This window comes from Micropterus salmoides, unplaced genomic scaffold, assembly GCF_014851395.1.
Source record: "Micropterus salmoides isolate LMB-PRFRI ecotype aquatic unplaced genomic scaffold, ASM1485139v1 Ms_hic_scaffold_2, whole genome shotgun sequence".
In the NCBI taxonomy this organism is placed as follows: Eukaryota; Metazoa; Chordata; class Actinopteri; order Centrarchiformes; family Centrarchidae; genus Micropterus; species Micropterus salmoides.
This window is the reverse complement of record NW_024041150.1, coordinates 1,505,815-1,523,166: the sequence shown is the minus strand read 5'-3', so window position 1 is coordinate 1,523,166 and position 17,352 is coordinate 1,505,815. Positions and strand designations below refer to the sequence as shown.

The 17,352-nt window shown below is 39.3% G+C and overlaps 1 protein-coding gene across 1 annotated transcript in view; it reads left to right on the top strand.

The window, feature by feature from the left end:
• pdxkb (pyridoxal (pyridoxine, vitamin B6) kinase b) overlaps window positions 1–17,250 on the top strand; it is a 31,995-nt gene extending 14,745 nt beyond the window's left edge. The window contains exons 3-11 of the mRNA XM_038732559.1: window positions 4,280–4,384; window positions 4,883–4,966; window positions 7,912–7,946; window positions 8,456–8,541; window positions 9,302–9,347; window positions 9,525–9,636; window positions 9,730–9,866; window positions 10,583–10,649; window positions 11,649–17,250. Of these exons, the coding sequence (XP_038588487.1) occupies window positions 4,280–4,384; window positions 4,883–4,966; window positions 7,912–7,946; window positions 8,456–8,541; window positions 9,302–9,347; window positions 9,525–9,636; window positions 9,730–9,866; window positions 10,583–10,649; window positions 11,649–11,764 (788 nt within the window). The 3' untranslated portion in view covers window positions 11,765–17,250. The remainder of the gene's footprint in view (window positions 1–4,279; window positions 4,385–4,882; window positions 4,967–7,911; window positions 7,947–8,455; window positions 8,542–9,301; window positions 9,348–9,524; window positions 9,637–9,729; window positions 9,867–10,582; window positions 10,650–11,648) is intronic.
• The last annotated feature ends 102 nt before the right edge of the window (window positions 17,251–17,352 follow it).

Genomic DNA, 17,352 nt, shown 5'->3' with positions numbered 1-17,352 from the left:
TTGCGACAGCAGCAAATGATGACGACAGAAGCAGCTCTTATCTGTAGGCCTGCTTTTATTCTCACACACAAACACACACGGCGCACTGACTGCACGTCGCTCTTTTTTAGCCCCTTTGGCTTTCTCCCGGCTTGTTGCTTAGCAACCAGAATCCCCCACCACGTGACTTGGCTGTGACTCACCTGGAGCGGCGACGTCATCGGCCTGCAGCAAACATGTCACACGCAGACAGACGTGCACCAGCGCGTGCTTACATCGGCATCCTCGTCACACACATGCCCGTGTACGTCTGTAGCAGCAAATACATGATTTAACACATATGTGTAAAGCCCAGATATACAAATACAACAATACAGTACACAAAGTAGTACAGGGGTCTGTGTCCTCGTTGTCCCCTGGCTGACCAGATACTGCGGGCTGCAGGCTGCACTAAGACCTGCTGCTCTGTGTGTGTGTGTGTTAGGGATAATAATAATAATGATCTTAATTGGTAGAGCACTTTTCAAAAACAAGTTACAAAGTGCTTTAACAAGCGTAAAGACAATAATACCCAAAAGACAATAATACAAAAACAATACATGATAAAAGCAAGAAAACATTGAAAAGACTAAAATACATGTTTAAGATAAGTAAGTAAAATAGGATAAAATAAAGTAAAATAAGATTGGGAAAGGCTCTCCTATAAAAGTATGTTTTAAGAAGGGACTTAAAAGAGTTCACTGACTCAGCCGACCTGATTTCCTCGGGCAGGCTGTTCCAGAGCCTCGGGGCCCTGACAGCAAACGCTCTGTCCCCTTTAGTTTTCAGTCGAGACTCTGGAACAGACAACAGACCTCTGCCCGAGGATCTCAAGGTACGTGCTGGTGCGTATGGGACTAAAAGGTCAGAAATATAGAGGCATGAAGAGCTTTAAAAGTGATCAATAAATTTTAAAGTCAATTCTAAAACATACTGGGAGCCAGTGTAATGAAGCTAAAATAGGGTGATGTGGTCATATTTCTTTGTTCTGGTTAAAAGCCTGGAAGCTGAGTTCTGGACAGTCTGGAGTCGTTCAGTAGATTTTTGGGTTAAACAAGTGAAAAGGCTGTTGCAATAATCCAGGCGTGATGAGATGAAGGCGTGTAAAATGGTTTCGGTGTCCTTAAAATTAACATAGATCGAATTTTTGCTATATTAAGTTGATAAAACATGATTGAACAAGCTTTGTGGTGTGCTGCTTGAAATTTAAATTACTATCAAACCAAACACCAAGGTTCTTTGCACAGGCTTAATGTGATTTACTAGGGAACCAGCAGATGACAGTATTTGATTTGTCATCTGCTGGGACCCGATGACCAGGATTTCTGTTTTGTCTGAGTTCAGCTGGAGGAAATTATTTGACATCTATTTTTTAACTTCACAAAGGCAGTTGTTAAGTGAACTCAGCATTCCAGGGTCTGTGGATCTGACGGGCAAGTATTTGTGTGTCATCAGCATAAATATGAAAAGAAATGCCATGTTTATGGATAATATGTCCAAGGGGAAGCAGATACAAGGAAAACAAAATGGGTCCTAAGACCGACCCCTGAGGCACACCATATTTAACTGGACAGAATGAGAGACATAGTGTTTACAGACACGCAAAACTTCCTATTTGACAGGTAGGATGAAAACCATTGTAGGGCAGTACCAGAGATCCCCACCCAGTGCCTCAGTCTGTCTAACATGATGTTGTGATCAAGTGTCAAAAGCAGCGCTAAGGTCCAGGAGTACCAGGACTGAGCACATGCCTTCATCAGCAGAATTAAAAGGTCATTGGTGACTTTAAGCAGGCAGTCTCAGTGCTGTGGTACTAAAACCAGATTGAAACTTTTCTTTTCCAGTATAGTGAGCAGCTGTTTGGACACAATTCTTTCTAGAATCTTTGCAATAAAAGGCAGTTTTGAAATTGGTCTAAAATTATGTGGGAGGGAGGGATCTAAAACAGGTTTCTTTAAAAGTGGGTTCACGCAAGCCGTTTTAAATTAATCAGGGACACAACCAGTAGTTGGGGAGCTGTTAAATACAGAAATCAAAAGGGGCCCAACAGAATCTATTACTTTCAGTAAAAACTTTGTAGGTATTACATCAAGTGGGCTGGAGGACACTCTCATTTGTGATACTGTTTTTAAAAGCTCAGACAAGTCGATGGGATAAAACTGGTTAAAACTCTATTGTTGCTGATGAGGAACCTATGAGTAAGAGGCCACGGGGGTAATAGAGGATCCATCCATCTGCTTTCCTGCATTCCCTTTTTAGGCTGCGAATGCTGTCATTTATCCAGGGTTGCTTACTAGCTTTAGACGTAGGCCTAACCTTTAGAGGAGCAGTAATATTTAGTGACGACAAGCAGATATGATTGAAGTGATCAACCAGATTGTTGGTGTTGGAATCAGACAGGTGTTGGCTTTGGCTCTGAAAGAATGTGCATGAGAACCGATACTTTGGTACCAAGTCCATACCAATATTCAGAAAAAATCTCGGTACTCGTTTAGGTACCAAAGTGCAGCGATAGCTCCAGCTTGACTCGTCGAGAAGAAGCCGAATGGAAACCGGGGTGAAGTTAGTTTCATGGCTGTTACCTTCAACAGCTCTGTGTCAAAGCCTTGATTTCTTACACTTTGGGATATGTTGGAGAGCTATTTTAGGCAGATGTTTCACAGTTGTGATCACCTGAAAATCACCAAAGATGACGATACAGTTTGCAGCGCTAACAACTGAATGTCTGTCCAACATACCTGACACTATAGTTGGAGTTAGGGGCTGTCTCATAAGTGCAATACGATCCATTTCAATCATCAGTAACGTTTTGTTTGTCAATATAAAAATCTCAGACAACTGCCAATTTAGATAGTGACCACTCATAAACATTTTACACCTGTGATTTTGTAAAGAAAAGTTAAGAAAATCAAGTAGTTACCGTATTAGTCAGACCACCTTGATATACGAAGACTCAAGACATTTCTGGAAAAATACTTTTTTAAAGACCAAATCTTGTTTTTTTTTATATAAAGAACTATTTTCTTTACAAAAACAAGATTTGGTCTTTTATTTAAAAATTATTATATAAAAATAACACATTGAATAAAATAAAACAAGGTAGGCTCTTGTTGTTTTTAACATCTTTTAAATAAAACAATGTTTTCGAAATTAATGAAATGGTCCCATTTAAATTAGCGTTAAATAAAATGTACAGGATATCACATTTGTAAATGAATGACTTGTGATAATTACAGTAAATATCATAAAAATGAAAAGAGAGAGTTGTTTGATGACTTTGCTGCATTTATCACCATCGTCTTAAAATTGGCATCGTAACTCCTCCTTAGCTGTTACTTTTGAGTCACTTTGCTCGACACGATCGCTGTGTGTCTCCATGTTTCAGTGGGACAGTAATACGCTTCGGGAGGGCAACATGCGCTTTGTTGATATTTGGTGCCATCTGTTGTTCTGGCTGTATGTTACAATTTAATGTGCTAGACTCCGAAAATAAGACAAGGCGAATTTCCAGGAAAAAAATTGCATTTGACAGCATACACTAGATTACCTTTCTTGTGTTTGGGTGTGCGGTCTTTGGGGTGGACCTGTATCTGTCTTAGCATGTTCTTGGGTTTGAAAAACACAGGACATGGTGTTTGTTCTCTTGACTTCCTCTGATATTCCAGACACATATGGAATCACGATGTGTTGCGTTTGATCATCTTTTCCTCATCCCCTGTAGTGTTTGTGTTCTTCTTGGATGTTGACAAAGGTCCATTTGGGGTATCCACAGGCTGTAAGTGTCCCCTTCACGTGGTTCTGTTCCTGGTCTCGTGCTTGGGCACTTGTTGGTATGTTGTCAACTCGGTGGTGCATGGTTCTGATGAGCCCTAGCTTATGTTCCAGTGTGTGGTGGGAATCGAAAAGTAGGTATTGTAAGTAGGTACAATGTGTGGGTTTCCTGTACACTTCAATATACAGGCTCCCCCTCAAGGGGTTAAAAAGACCAAAGTCACACATTAACCAAAACAAACTAACTGCTGTCTTTAAATACTGAGGGGTAGTTAACAGTGAATTATATTTTATAAGCTCATCATAAGTTCTGTATGTAAAATATTAGCCAAATAAGCAAAGTAACCTGCCCAGACCAACCACAATTTAATAAAAGTCATTGTAACGATCCAGTTTTAATGTGTGTGTCAGCATCTTTAGGGGGTATTAACGTGCACGTCTAGAGTCAGCAACTTAGCAAACACAATACCTCCCCCTCTCCTCTCTGCAGGTTACTCTCATTGGAAAGGCCAGGTGTTGACGGCAGATGAACTCCATGTTCTTTATGAAGGAATCAAACTGAACAACGTGCACCAGTATGATTATGTTTTAACAGGTGAGTAACAAAGTTTTATTCACCACTTTTCCACTGCTGTAGATGGAGTTCTTCATGCTAAGGCCAGGTTTTTATGTTTTAGATTTTTGAGTGAATCCTCCATTAATAATGTTCCCTCCAGTCTCCTTTTCCCTCTCTTGACATTCACTACTTGTGTGCAATTTGTAGCTGGATTTTGTCCCACCAACCTTGAACATACATCACAGTGAAAATGAACTTAAATGTGTAACCAAACCTGTCATTTAACAAAACTTGGCATTAAGTTACACTGCACTGATATGCATAACCCCTGCCTCATCAGTAAACACTGAATTTGCATATGTATACCTGAGTGGCCCTTTTTATCCATATTGCTTCAGTCATGTGACACGCAGAGCAGTCACCTCCAGTACACTAAAGCTGCTTTACTGAAAACTTTAAACAGAAGACATTTAATAAGAGTACAAGAACATAATGATCATAATAATGTTTGTATCTGTGTGTGTGTGTTGCGTTCAGGGTATACCAGAGATACATCCTTCTTGGAGATGGTAGTGGACATTGTTCAGGAACTAAAGAGAGCCAACCCTAATCTGGTGTATGGTAAGTAACCACATGGTTTTATTTATTATAGAGGTTTGTTTTACACTAAAGACAACGTACAGCACTTTCAAGGAAAACAGAAGTAAAACATGAATTATTGTTTTTCTGATTACTGAAGTTAATTTGTTTTAGCAATCAGTTGTTGGAGATCTGTAACTTACTGCCTTTGAGTACTGTACTGATACATAAGAATTAAATGCATCTTCTGTTGTTTATTCCCACTTTGAGTTACCTTTAGGGTAATTCTTTCTTAAGGTCAATTGATGCAGTTTGGGTAATGTCCATTCTGTGTTGGATTAATTTAAATATCAGTTGTGTGTAAATGTTTTTCTAACATTGAGTGATGTCCAGTTTTTGGCCCCTTCTAACGTTACTCAGTTTTTACTGTGGTATGAAGCATAAGCAGCACATTTTTCACCATAATGTTGAATTTATGTGCTATGAATGCTTTATATTTAGGCTACTGCTGCTGCTAGAAACAGGGATGATGAGAGAGAGAGCTTTGCTATGAGCTAAAAGAGGTTAAAAATACTGCTGAACTCATTCGGTAAGGAAGGGGGGAAAAAATCCCTTAACAGGATCAAATTAACAGTTAATATTTTAAACATTATATCAACGCATTAACTAGCTTTATGGAGAGAAGATCTAGTTCTCACTTCAGACAACTCTCAGGACATCTCTCTCTCACTCGCCAGGAGGATTTTCATCTCATGTTGCAGGAATCCGTTTCATTCAGATCAAATCAAGGCTGTTGCATCTTGGCCTGAAGACTCTTTGTTAGTGGATATTGTGAATCCCTACTGCCACTGTTCAAAATAATAAGCAACCAGAGGGTGACATGCATAATGTGTTGTTTGCCAAAGTACTTTTAGATGTGGACAGAAAGTGCTGTGTTACAGGATACTGTTCAGTAACTGTGATGTTACATAAGTTGCTGGTGCCATGTTGTGATGAAAGGATGTAATTTACCTTTCTGTTGGTCCTACGTGTCCTAATCTGGGTTTACATTCAGAATCAGAATTGGGTTAATCTACTTAATAAAAGTAGGTTTTCACATTGAAGGAAAGGATTTGTTTTGTTATGTTTGCTGTGTAATGATAAAAATAGTAAGAGAAAATAAAAAAAGATTTCTATAACAAGTACTACAAAGCTCAAGAAGTATAAATAGAAAAAATAAAACTTGACAATAAAAATATGAAGAAAAAACATTATAAATATGAATATATAATAAATATGAAACATATAATTGTAACGCAGGATAGCATTGATAAAAGAAGAGAGCAGGAGTTCTCTAGTTAGCAGCTCTCACTGTAAACATATCTGTGGCTGTGTTGTACTCTGGTCTTGACTTAGGCCTGTTGTACCGTTGAAGTACTGAAAGATAACACTGGCTGCTGAATCCTTAGTTTTGTTTACTTGTTTTTTGATCAAGTATTTCCTGATTTAACCATCATTATGTTAATTTTATACTGCATTTACAAAAATATCTCACACAACTGTTTTAGGTAAGAAACTTTATTTGAAAGGATTGTTCCTATAGAGGGGGTGTTGCAGACATCGGTATTTGTGGCGCTGATATTGTAATATTTGTAAATATATCCAGGTGCAGCTAGTGAGGCAGCTTTTGGTGGAGAAAGCCTCTTCCATCGCTTACGATGGATTTTTTTCTGTTTGATGGTGGAGGTTGTCTAGATAGGCAGGCTTTACCAGCAAAAGCTGGTGCTTACGTTGATGTGTTGTAAATTTGAATGTTTTTCTGCTATCTTTATTGAGATGTGTATATATAAATTATATACATAAATATATATATATATTTTAAATTATGGAGAGCAAATGACTGTTGGTGTTGGCAAGGTGGAACTCGTAGTAACAAACAGATAATCATCAGCCGACTCTGCACTTCCCCTCAGCTCTGCGGAGCATTTTAGTGTCTTTCAGATCATTGTTTTGGTTGTATAGCCTGCAAATTTACTGTTAATCTTGTTTCCAGCAGCAGCAGGCACTCAGGCTGATAAACTCTACCTGCCCGTCACCACAAAGCAGACAGAAAAAGACTAGCTGGTGGTAACATAGACGTGCATTTATCAGCTAAAGAGACAGATATTTTACTCAGGAGTTGGTGAAGAGTAGCGTTGCAGGCAGTGGTATGAAAATTAAGTTATCATACCATGAAAATTTGCTTATTATATATATAGGGAGATTTTTTTTACACATACTTACATTAAAAAAGGTTTCAAGTTTTTTCAGGACATAAGCATTTTTGAATTTAAATTAAAGTGTTTGTTCTACCAAAAAAACCTTTTTGTTTCAGGGTCATTGTAACTGATAATAATGTAACTGATAAATAATAATAATAATAATTGTCTAATACTGTAAAGGTGGACAGAGACACAACCCCAAATAAATATTACTCCATACTGTATCTGCTCAATTGTAAATTAGCAACGCGTTGCCATATTAACTTTAAAAGCTAGAAATTGTATATGTATATGTCATGTTATGGCCAAATAATCAATGAATGCAGGCTTAAGTTCATTGTTGCTGATATTTGAACATCCAGTACAATTTAATGTTATTTATTGTGGTCACTTGTGTGAGGGAATAAGGAAATCATGATTTACAGTCCAGCTCCACCCTCAGGGCAGATTTTACATTTGTATCTTGGGTGTAATAAAAAACAAAAGATAATATGTTGGTCGTTTCCCTCTGGCACTTTCGTATTGTGAGATGTAATGAACAACCTCCAAGAGGCACGAGCTGGGCATTTAAGACTTCTCTTTTTAAGAGATTATAGGCTTTTATAAATGAATAATAGATGTTTTTCAGGCTTGGATGTGTTTTACGTCTCCAAATCCAGTGTCATGCCCCCCGTCACTGCAGTATTTATGTGATGTGATGATTACAGGTCTGCGCTGGGTGTCTGACTGATTCTTTTATTATTTCAGTATGTGACCCCGTCCTCGGCGATCATGGATCTATGGTGAGATTGGTGGCATTTTTATGTGCAGTTGTTTGTGTGTCTACAGCTACGTGTGTGTTAATGTCTGTTGTTAATGTGTGTGGGAGGGTTTGCGTGTTCGTCCCTGTGTGTTTTTATCTGTATATATAATATATATGTGTGTTTGTGTGTTCTGGGGGGGTGTCACAAGGCTCATTTCTCAGTGACAGAGGGATTATTGCGATCTGCCAGAACTACATATACACAATGACTCACTCTGCTGTGTGTGTGTGTTTGTGTGTGTGTGTGTGTGTGTGTGTGTGTTGTGTATATATTACGTTGTGCAGACGTGCATTTTCAGGGATTAAGATCATATTCTGTCAGTTAGCGCTCATAATTTAAAACCGTCAAAACAAAGATCAGAGGAAAGCTTTGATGAAACTGAGCCTACACATGTGTGTCTGTGTTTGTGTAGTCCTTTCTTTATTGCAGGATTTATGTGTTTTCATTGGTGTTATGTGACTCTCTAACCTGTGTGTTTCGTTCCACAGTACGTTCCTCAGAATCTTTATCCGGTCTACAAGAACAAGGTGGTTCCTGTTGCCGACATTATTACTCCTAACCAGTTTGAGGCTGAGTGAGTACAATTATCTTTTTTTTTTAATGTGCTAAATCATATTGATGTAATTCTTAAATCCAATAAATCTAGCATAACATTTCTGTAACTGTATCGGGTGTGTGATTTTCTGCTCAAAATAAACATACTTAACGTAGTTTGAATTACCTTAAACCTTGAGTTTGTAACTGTGTGAGTAGCTTAGCGAACAACATCTTTATGTAATACCACTCATGCTGTTATCTAATGCCCTCATTTTGCTGTGCTACAAATTTGGGAAAGAATTAACTGAAAATAAGCCTCAGCTCCCCTCTTATCGTTCTTGTTTTACCCTTTTAAGTCACGATTTATGTTTTCAAAACTGTGTGGGAATAGATCACACATAGTCTTGTTGAAACTATTTAAGTTGAGACACTATGTTTTTTTTATGGCAAATATAGCTTCCAGGTGCATCAGTAAACAATGGATTGGATGTTTTTTTTGCTTGCATTGACTAAATGGCTGCATCTATGAAAACCACAAACATTATGAAGAGATAATTGTTTCAACGCCCGTATCGTTTCACCTTCACTGTCATGTACCTCCGCCTAGTGGTGTTTCTGTGTCACTGCAGAATCACATTTAAAGTTTTTCTATATAACTCAATAAGTTTTGTGGATGTTGACCTTTGTTGCACTTGTGTGTTTCAAGGTTTTAATAATAAGTCGTCTTTAACTTAATTTCCAGTGTTTGTGTTGTAATGCTATTGACATAATGGTAATTTGTTTGCTTGTTTTTTTAGATTATTGACAGGAAAAAACATCAGCACAGAGAAAGATGCTGTAGAGGTAATAGATGAGTCCCTATCTAATCCTTCTTTACTTTCTTGCATACTTTTTTAAATTAAAAAACAGAATAAGCTATTGAAGTATTTTGACATCTTACTTTGCTTGAATTTGCTTACTTTATACACTTATTGCTGACGAGATACATACACCAATATCTCAATCACTGACTGTCTGTAGGTTATGGACCTTCTCCATGCTATGGGCCCAGACACAGTGGTCATCACTTCCTCTGATCTGCCCTCCAGACTGGGAGACCGCTTCCTTGTGTCGCTGGGAAGCCAGCGCCATGGTAGGCGACGTATGCACATGCGTGATTGTATGTATATACTTGCAAGCTAACCAAAATGAACCGTTAAACATGTGTCTTTGCTGTGTTGTTCAGTTCGCCCCGATGGCAGCAGGACGACGCAGAGAGTTCGAATAGAAGTTCCTAAAGTGGACGCCGTCTTTGTAGGAACTGGAGATTTGTTTGCTGCAATGCTGCTAGCGTGGACACACCACTATCCCAATGATCTAAAGGTACAAAACACCATTGCTTGGATTTTACTGTGGCTTTTTTTGCGCCCCAATGGTAGTCGATTAAAAAAAACAACCAACATGTGAACAGAAACATATGGCTGACATAGCTCAAATACAGCATTTTATTAAAATTCAGAGCTAAGGTTAGTGCTGTCAGAACCATGGACGACTTTGGGAGGTATGACATGAAGGAGCTGCTTTATAAAGATGTGTGAGCGGGAAGGGCATTAAAGTCTTGGGTAGACAGAGGGGATTCTCTGTTTTAATGCAGATCAGAAATGATGATGGGAGAGACGCTGCTGGAGTGAATTTGCTTACAGGAGGTGCGCTTCAGTAGTAAACACTGCACGCAGTGGTCATTGTTGAAAATCTATCCGACACCAAAACAACACACAACAATTCCATATACAAAACAACACGTGAGAGACGTAAACTTGTGAGATAATAAACTCCCTGCACATCATGTTATTAGTTGAGAGAAGATAAAGTCAGACACACATTTAAAAAGACAAACAACGGGACATGAGATTTTTTTATTTGACTGTATTTCTAATATCATTCATTGGAGTCTTTTGTTACTTCTGGGCCCAACACCCCAGTAATTTGAACACTGAAAATAACACACGCTACCCCAGTGACCTACAGGCAAGGACGCACATATATGCAGAGTCATAAAACATAATAATTACCTTATTTTCACTCTCTCTCTCTTTCAGATGGCCTGTGAGAAGACATTTTCAGTGATGCACCATGTTATCCAGAGGACCATTTCGTATGCTCACGGTAAGAACAGTAGGGCTTGTTATCAATGCCTGAAGCTGTGAGACGTTTTTTACCTTAGAGACAAACAAAAACACCAACAAGCCCGACAGGAGAACAAAAATCTGATTTCTATTGCAACTTAATCATGCATTTGATGCAATCAAACATCCGCAGTCCACAATCCACAGTTTTGTAGGTTATTGAAAAAATAAATAATATAATCACAATGGACAGTAACACTGGGGTTTTATATGATGGTCCTCGGTCAATGGTCTTTTTGTTCCCTGTCTGTATGTTGTAAATGTCTTAAGTATATCTTCAATGACTGTTCAAGGACCCCATTTTCTCTTTGAGGTTTTCTGGCTTCACTATCACTTTTATTTCCCCTGCCTGTCACGTTGGGCGAGGGATGATTGCGATCACAATTGCATAACACTATGAGGGTTGTATTTTTAGATGCAAAGCACCAAATAAAACTGACTTGTAACTTACATTTAGCAGGCTGCAGATTTTCTACAAAGGGTTATCAAACCGGTTCTTCACATGTCAACCTACAGTAAAAGAAAGGACCAGCAGCAGCAGCTTAGACCTACAGATATGTTGACTTTGCCACATTCAGACAAGAAAATAAATAGCCTTCCATTTTAACACCAAATGCAGATAAGAAGTATTTTTAAAGTTTTTACATTTTACAGTGGAAGAGAAGATGATGACGCTCAGAAATCTCTGAACTCTGTACTCATTTTATATTGCCAAAAAGAAAAACTACAGTTGTAAGAATCATTTCCTGCTGCCTGCCAAAAGTTTATATCTGCAGGTCACAACTTCTGCTGCGGTTACTTTTATTGGCTGTAGGTTATTCAGGTTTGTCTGGTCCGAGCTGGCTGAGCCTGGTTTAGGTTGCAAACTATTATTACATTAAAAAAATGTTTAACGTTGCTTTAAAATAAATGTTTATCTTTGTTCGTCTCTGCATTTCTGTCTGCCCACTCCCCCTACCTACCCCTCTCTCTGTCTCAGAGTTAGCAGGTCCTGGTCGGAGGCCCAGTCCGCCCCAGCTTGAGCTGAGGATGGTTCAAAGTAAAGCTGACATAGAAGACCCTGCTATAGTTACGGAGGCCACAGTCATATCCTAACATTACCCACCCATAAGACTCATACTAACCTTGTCCTCTTCACCTATAAATCTCTCAAATCCAGTAACTCGGTAAATCTCTCACAACTGTAAACCGTGACTTCAACAACTCATCATCCAGACTCCTTAAACCCCCTTAGTATTGTAAACCCTTTAGTCCGTTTACCCTGAACCTTTGATCCGTTAAAGTCCTCAGTGTCCTGACCCCTTAACCTGTAACTCCTACACCCTTTACCCAAACCCTGTTTTAGAAATAGAGCCATGGATAGACTGAATGTTTGATCAGGTTGGACCAAACAGGTCACACAGCTAAGGTTTACAAGATACAACTTAGTTCCACTAGCATAACACATTATATGCCAAATCTAAAGGTTAAAAAACAAACTAAGACAAAATATGAGGGTAACTGAAAACACATTCAGGGTTTATAGTCATCAGCATGGCAGAGAAATTGTTTTGGGGCTGTTAAAGTCAGACTTGGGAAAAGGTGATGTTATTTGTTATAGCATAACTTAGAGCAGGTTTTTGTTCTTGGAGAAACACTAGGGGACTAGAGAAGGTCTAACCTTTTTAGATAAAGACACATCACACGTCGCTGAAAAGCAGTTTTTTGCTTCCGTCTTTGGGCTACCCACCCAACAGTGATGTCACTGTGTACTGACACACGCAGGAGTACAGATCCACATCACTGCAGTGAGGTGAGAAATCAAACCACTGTAAGTCAGCAAAAAAATGGTTTTGTTATATGGCACTAAGACACCAAAGCCACAAAATCTAAGTTCTGATATAGCAACATGCAGTATGTCCCCCTCCCAAAAATGTCTGCTGAATTATCTCCAAAACTCTACCTCTAAAATATTAAATATAAACTTGCCTACCTTATTGCTCTATTACTGCCACTCCACTCAAATGACTTAGAGTTGCACTCATGTGGTCGGTCCTCCACACCACTTGCCAAGTAGCAGGATTGCAGCACTAACATTGGTGGTACTGTAAAACTATACTGATCAAACACTGTATATCTATGGCTCTGCCCTCCCTTATTTCAACCCCTCCCCATCTTACAGCAGTGATGTAATGGTGACCAAGTCTAACCCCTGAGACCCCTTGAAAATATAACAAAGGAAAAAAAAACGCACAATGTATAGTTGATGTATAGATGTTGTACTATAACTGTATTGGACCATCTGTATGATATCTTCTATCTGATCTGTCTCTTGGACCATTGTGTTGATGCTACTGTACTATAGACCACATGCACTACAATATCACCCAAACCAGAGACATTTGGGCTGGTTCTGGCACTCCTGGAGGCTCCAGTGGCTCCAGTCGTTGTCACATGTTAGTAATAGCTAACTGTCAAATAGTCATGTAGTTTAACCTCTTTCATCTCAACACCAAGAAAAATGGGCAACCTGAGCTATCCGAGCCGTCACTGGCCAGTTTTACTTGTGCTACACCAATCAGAAATCGGCTACCTCGGTGCCAGAACCAACCCACATCATGCCGGACGGTTCCCGGTCCAGCTCTGGCCCAGAACCATATATCTGTGTGAGTTGTGCCACTGAATTTACTGGAGGCCTCAAGAAGTTGTAAAAGGAGTCCTCATCACAGCAGGAGACCCCCCAAATCCAATCTTATACCCCCAGTAGCTAGCTAGCTGCTAAACTAGCTAACTTAACAGGACAGGAATCAAGAAGGAAACAGGCGAGGAGGACATGACATGCGACAGTGGTCATGAGCCGGTTTCAAACCAATGATGTCGCGAGAACTTGGCACGTGCCTTAGCCCGCTGAGCTACCAGGGCACCACAGGAGATGAGATTTTAACATATTTAAGTTACATCGGGATCTTTTTTTTTTCTCTCCCCCCTCCGTCGTTGCTTCCTGTTTTGAATGTTCAGTAATCGTTTAACAACAGGAAGATCAAACTTTAGCTAACTCAAAAGCATACAGTTTTGGAAAGTGTAAACCAAATAACCCGGAGGCTTAAAAAAAGAAAAATCCAGACGCCGTCAGTGTCCCACCTGAGCTGGATGTAAGGTTCTGGGCAGGCCAGTGTAATTCTGTACTGCTGTTGTTTCTCTATGGACTGTACTGTGATACTGCCTTAGGAACCTAACGTCATAACACCACAATACTGCTTACTGAGGGAGAGGTGGAGAGGGAGGAGGAGGGGGAAGGAAGGAAACATGAGATGTCTTAAACGTAGGTACTGTTTAACTACAAACTTCTGTTCAGGTGCACCTGAATTGAGAAAGAAATGAGATTGCATAGCCTTAGGTTTTCTATTTGACGCTATAATTTTTATTTTTATTTTTTAGGGCTACAAGTAAGGATTTTTCTTATCCATTAATGTGATTAGATTTTTCTTTCAATCAATTAATCGTTTAGTTTATGAAATTACAGTTCCCTCCAAATCCCTTGATTTTACTTTTCATCTAACAATTTTAAAACCTAAAGAACTTTTGCTTTATAAAAGATTTAAACAATTACTCAAAATGAAATACTAATTGATTTTATCATTAGAGCACTAAAACTTTTCCTTCTGTTTCTGCATCTTGACTTTAAAGACTAGAGACTCAAAGGTAATCTTAAAACACCTCTTGATGGACTGATGATGTGTGGAAAAAATGCACTCTCATTTATAAAAAATTGCAAAAGTTAATATTAATTTTTGTACCAGTACAGTTGTATTGTGCCACTGTAGCACTGATTGTCATATCAAAAACAGGCTCCTCTGTCTGTGCGCTTGGCCACCCAGCTTTAAGCTCTGCTATAATCCACATGTGCACGATCCAATCCTCTGCTTCCTGCTAACAAACCAGTCAGCCGTATTATTGGGTCAAAATGTGTCTATCTGTTGTGTCTGTGCGTGTTGTGTGTGAGCGAGTGTATGTTCACGTGTATATAAATGTCCTTTATGGTCACAGGGTTTTGTGTGTATGTGTGCATGCATGTGAAATGACAGAGGAAATCCCTGAAAAGTAAAACTTAACAAAGCAGGGGGGGGGTACAAAGGAGGTGGCGGGCAAAAGAAAACGACAGGAGTGGTGTACATGAGGAGGGGAGGGGAGGTATGTTCAAGAGGACAATCATTCAGTGATGTTACGCAGCGTTAGACGACTTCCTTTTCCCATATCTGCTAAACAAATACATTGTTTTTGTTCTGGACTTGATTAAAACGGGGGATTGAATCTTAAATGTTTCCTTGACTCCTCGCATCCCCTGTTTCTCTTCCTCCCCCTCCTCCCATCCACATGCAAATATATCTGTTCTTTAAAGCTGTCCACCCGCCTCCCTGCAGTGCCAGTGGTTGTGTCTGTATCGCTAGTTTTTAAACCTTCGCCTCGCTATGTGTGTTTGTGTGTTAGATGGTTATCCTGTATGCCAACTTCCGCCAGTCTCTCTGCTAGATAGTCACTACTGTCCCCACCTCTGTTCCAGTGCTGGTCTCACCCCGCCTCTATCTCCACTAGCTTGCTGTGTCTTTTGTGATACAACTAAACTTCCCTGCACTCTTGTTTTTTTTTTTTTAAAAAGCTGCTGCTCACCGTGCTTTCAGTAACGCTTCCTCCATTCTCACTGCTGCTGCTGCCTTGTTTACCTTCACCGCATCCGATTCCTCCGCTAAACATCTGGATCGAGTTGCACCAGCTCTTCGTAAATCTTTCACTAAGATTGTGCAGAAAGTTCTCAAACTTGTGATGTACTAATTCGAGTTGCACCATTAGAGCTTCAGAAATGTCTGTGGCTTGTTTAATCGGTAGCTGAGAAACATCTGTTGCTTTATCCAATCAAACGCTATGAAGACAGGAAGTCGCTGTACATGATGAGCTTTAACATACTTTAACATACATAAAATGATGTTCTTAAATTTTACAAATAGCAGTAGGATCTCACAAGAACACAATAATCTTCTGCAGAAGTTGGAACAGTTTGGGCTCTCTATGCTTTTCTTTAATTTTCTTTACTTTCACCAGAATCGGATTCTGACAGTTGGTGGTTTGTTTGGTCACTGTCAATCAAATCTGATCAAACCACACCCTCCTCTAAGTCTTCAGCGTTGAGATAAACTCTCAATAAACTATAGCTTAATGTTTGTTTTTTTTAACTTTACAAATATGTGAAGTTAATACTTAAGCTAACCTAAATGACGTTATTTGGTCTATTGGCCAGATGTTATTGGCATAGTGTTAATACATTTTTGTGAGTTACTGGCTGTAAATATTTAGAGACTAGTTTGTGTGGTGCAACTCGTTTATGATAAGTAGTCAGAGCTTACAAACAGCTGGTGCAACTGGCTGCTGGTTACTGATGAACTAATGAACATGTTTGCCTTCGGGCCTGATCAAGCAGGCTGTCTCATTGTCACCCAAAATATTTCATATTTGTTTCACGTGAAGTGATGACACATTTACTTGACTTCCACAATCCACCGCAACGGTAGTGCAACCTGAAAGACTTCATGATGGAGTTAGTATCCCTTTGTGGGCTATGTCGAAATTCCTGTGGCAGAAATAAAAAGTGGAATATATCGAAACAATTAGCCTACATACATATCCAGCAGAAACATGGGCATCCCACTGGAGTTCTCGTGTCTACCTGTCAAATGTGACGCCAGTGTTTCCTGTCATTTTATAACCAGTTTTCTCCACCAACTCCTGAGAAGATTATGCTGCTAAATATTCAGCTTTCATTGGTCCCTTTTGTGCTGAGCAGGGAGCAGTTGAGCTACATACAATTTCAGGTAATCTGGTACTTTTAGGTTCTTCAGAGTTGGGATGTTAATTTTCATTGTTAACTCTTTCACATTACATTTAATTCAATGGCAGTGTAAAGAGTATTTCTACGCTTTTAAGTCTGGTGTAAAGTGTGTGATTAATGCTTGTGATTAATACCCGACACAAAGTAAACTGAACACAGCAGCCAAGTGGCGAAGTAGTGATTCAAACGATAACCAAGCAGGACTCTAAAATCTAAATGTTTCACTCACATTTAAGAACAACTTGTAAAAGCAGCAGTGAAACTTGTCCTGTGTGATGAGGCCCTTCACCTCTCCCCTCCCACGTGGCTTTGCTTGATGTTCTTCGTTGTCCACGCTTGCCTCCCCCCTCATTTCACCCTACTCGCTGTACCTGTTGCGACCCCACTTCATCATCACCTCTTTGGTTACAAAATGGCTGCCACTAAAAACTGCAACGGCACAACCGCCAGCGTCCGACCGTGCTCCCCTCCTCTCCTCCTGATCGGCAGTTTCATCTCCGCCAACTTGTTTTTCTGTCCTTGGTGGCCAAAACAAAAACGAGGAAATGTAATATTCATTGTTTGGTAACTGTTTTTAGTGCTATGTTTTTGGAGCGTTACGAGTATTTTCTAACATGTTACAATAAAAGATTGTAGTGTACAAATTCACATTTATAATATATATATATAGATATATATGAGAAATGTATGTTCTAATGCAATAAAGAGAGATTAAGAATTATGAAAACTGGATTGATTTATATAATTTTATTTACATTGGTTTCTTACATTGACTTGTTGTACTTTTAAGTTTATCCTCTGAAGAAGGAAACTACAATGAATC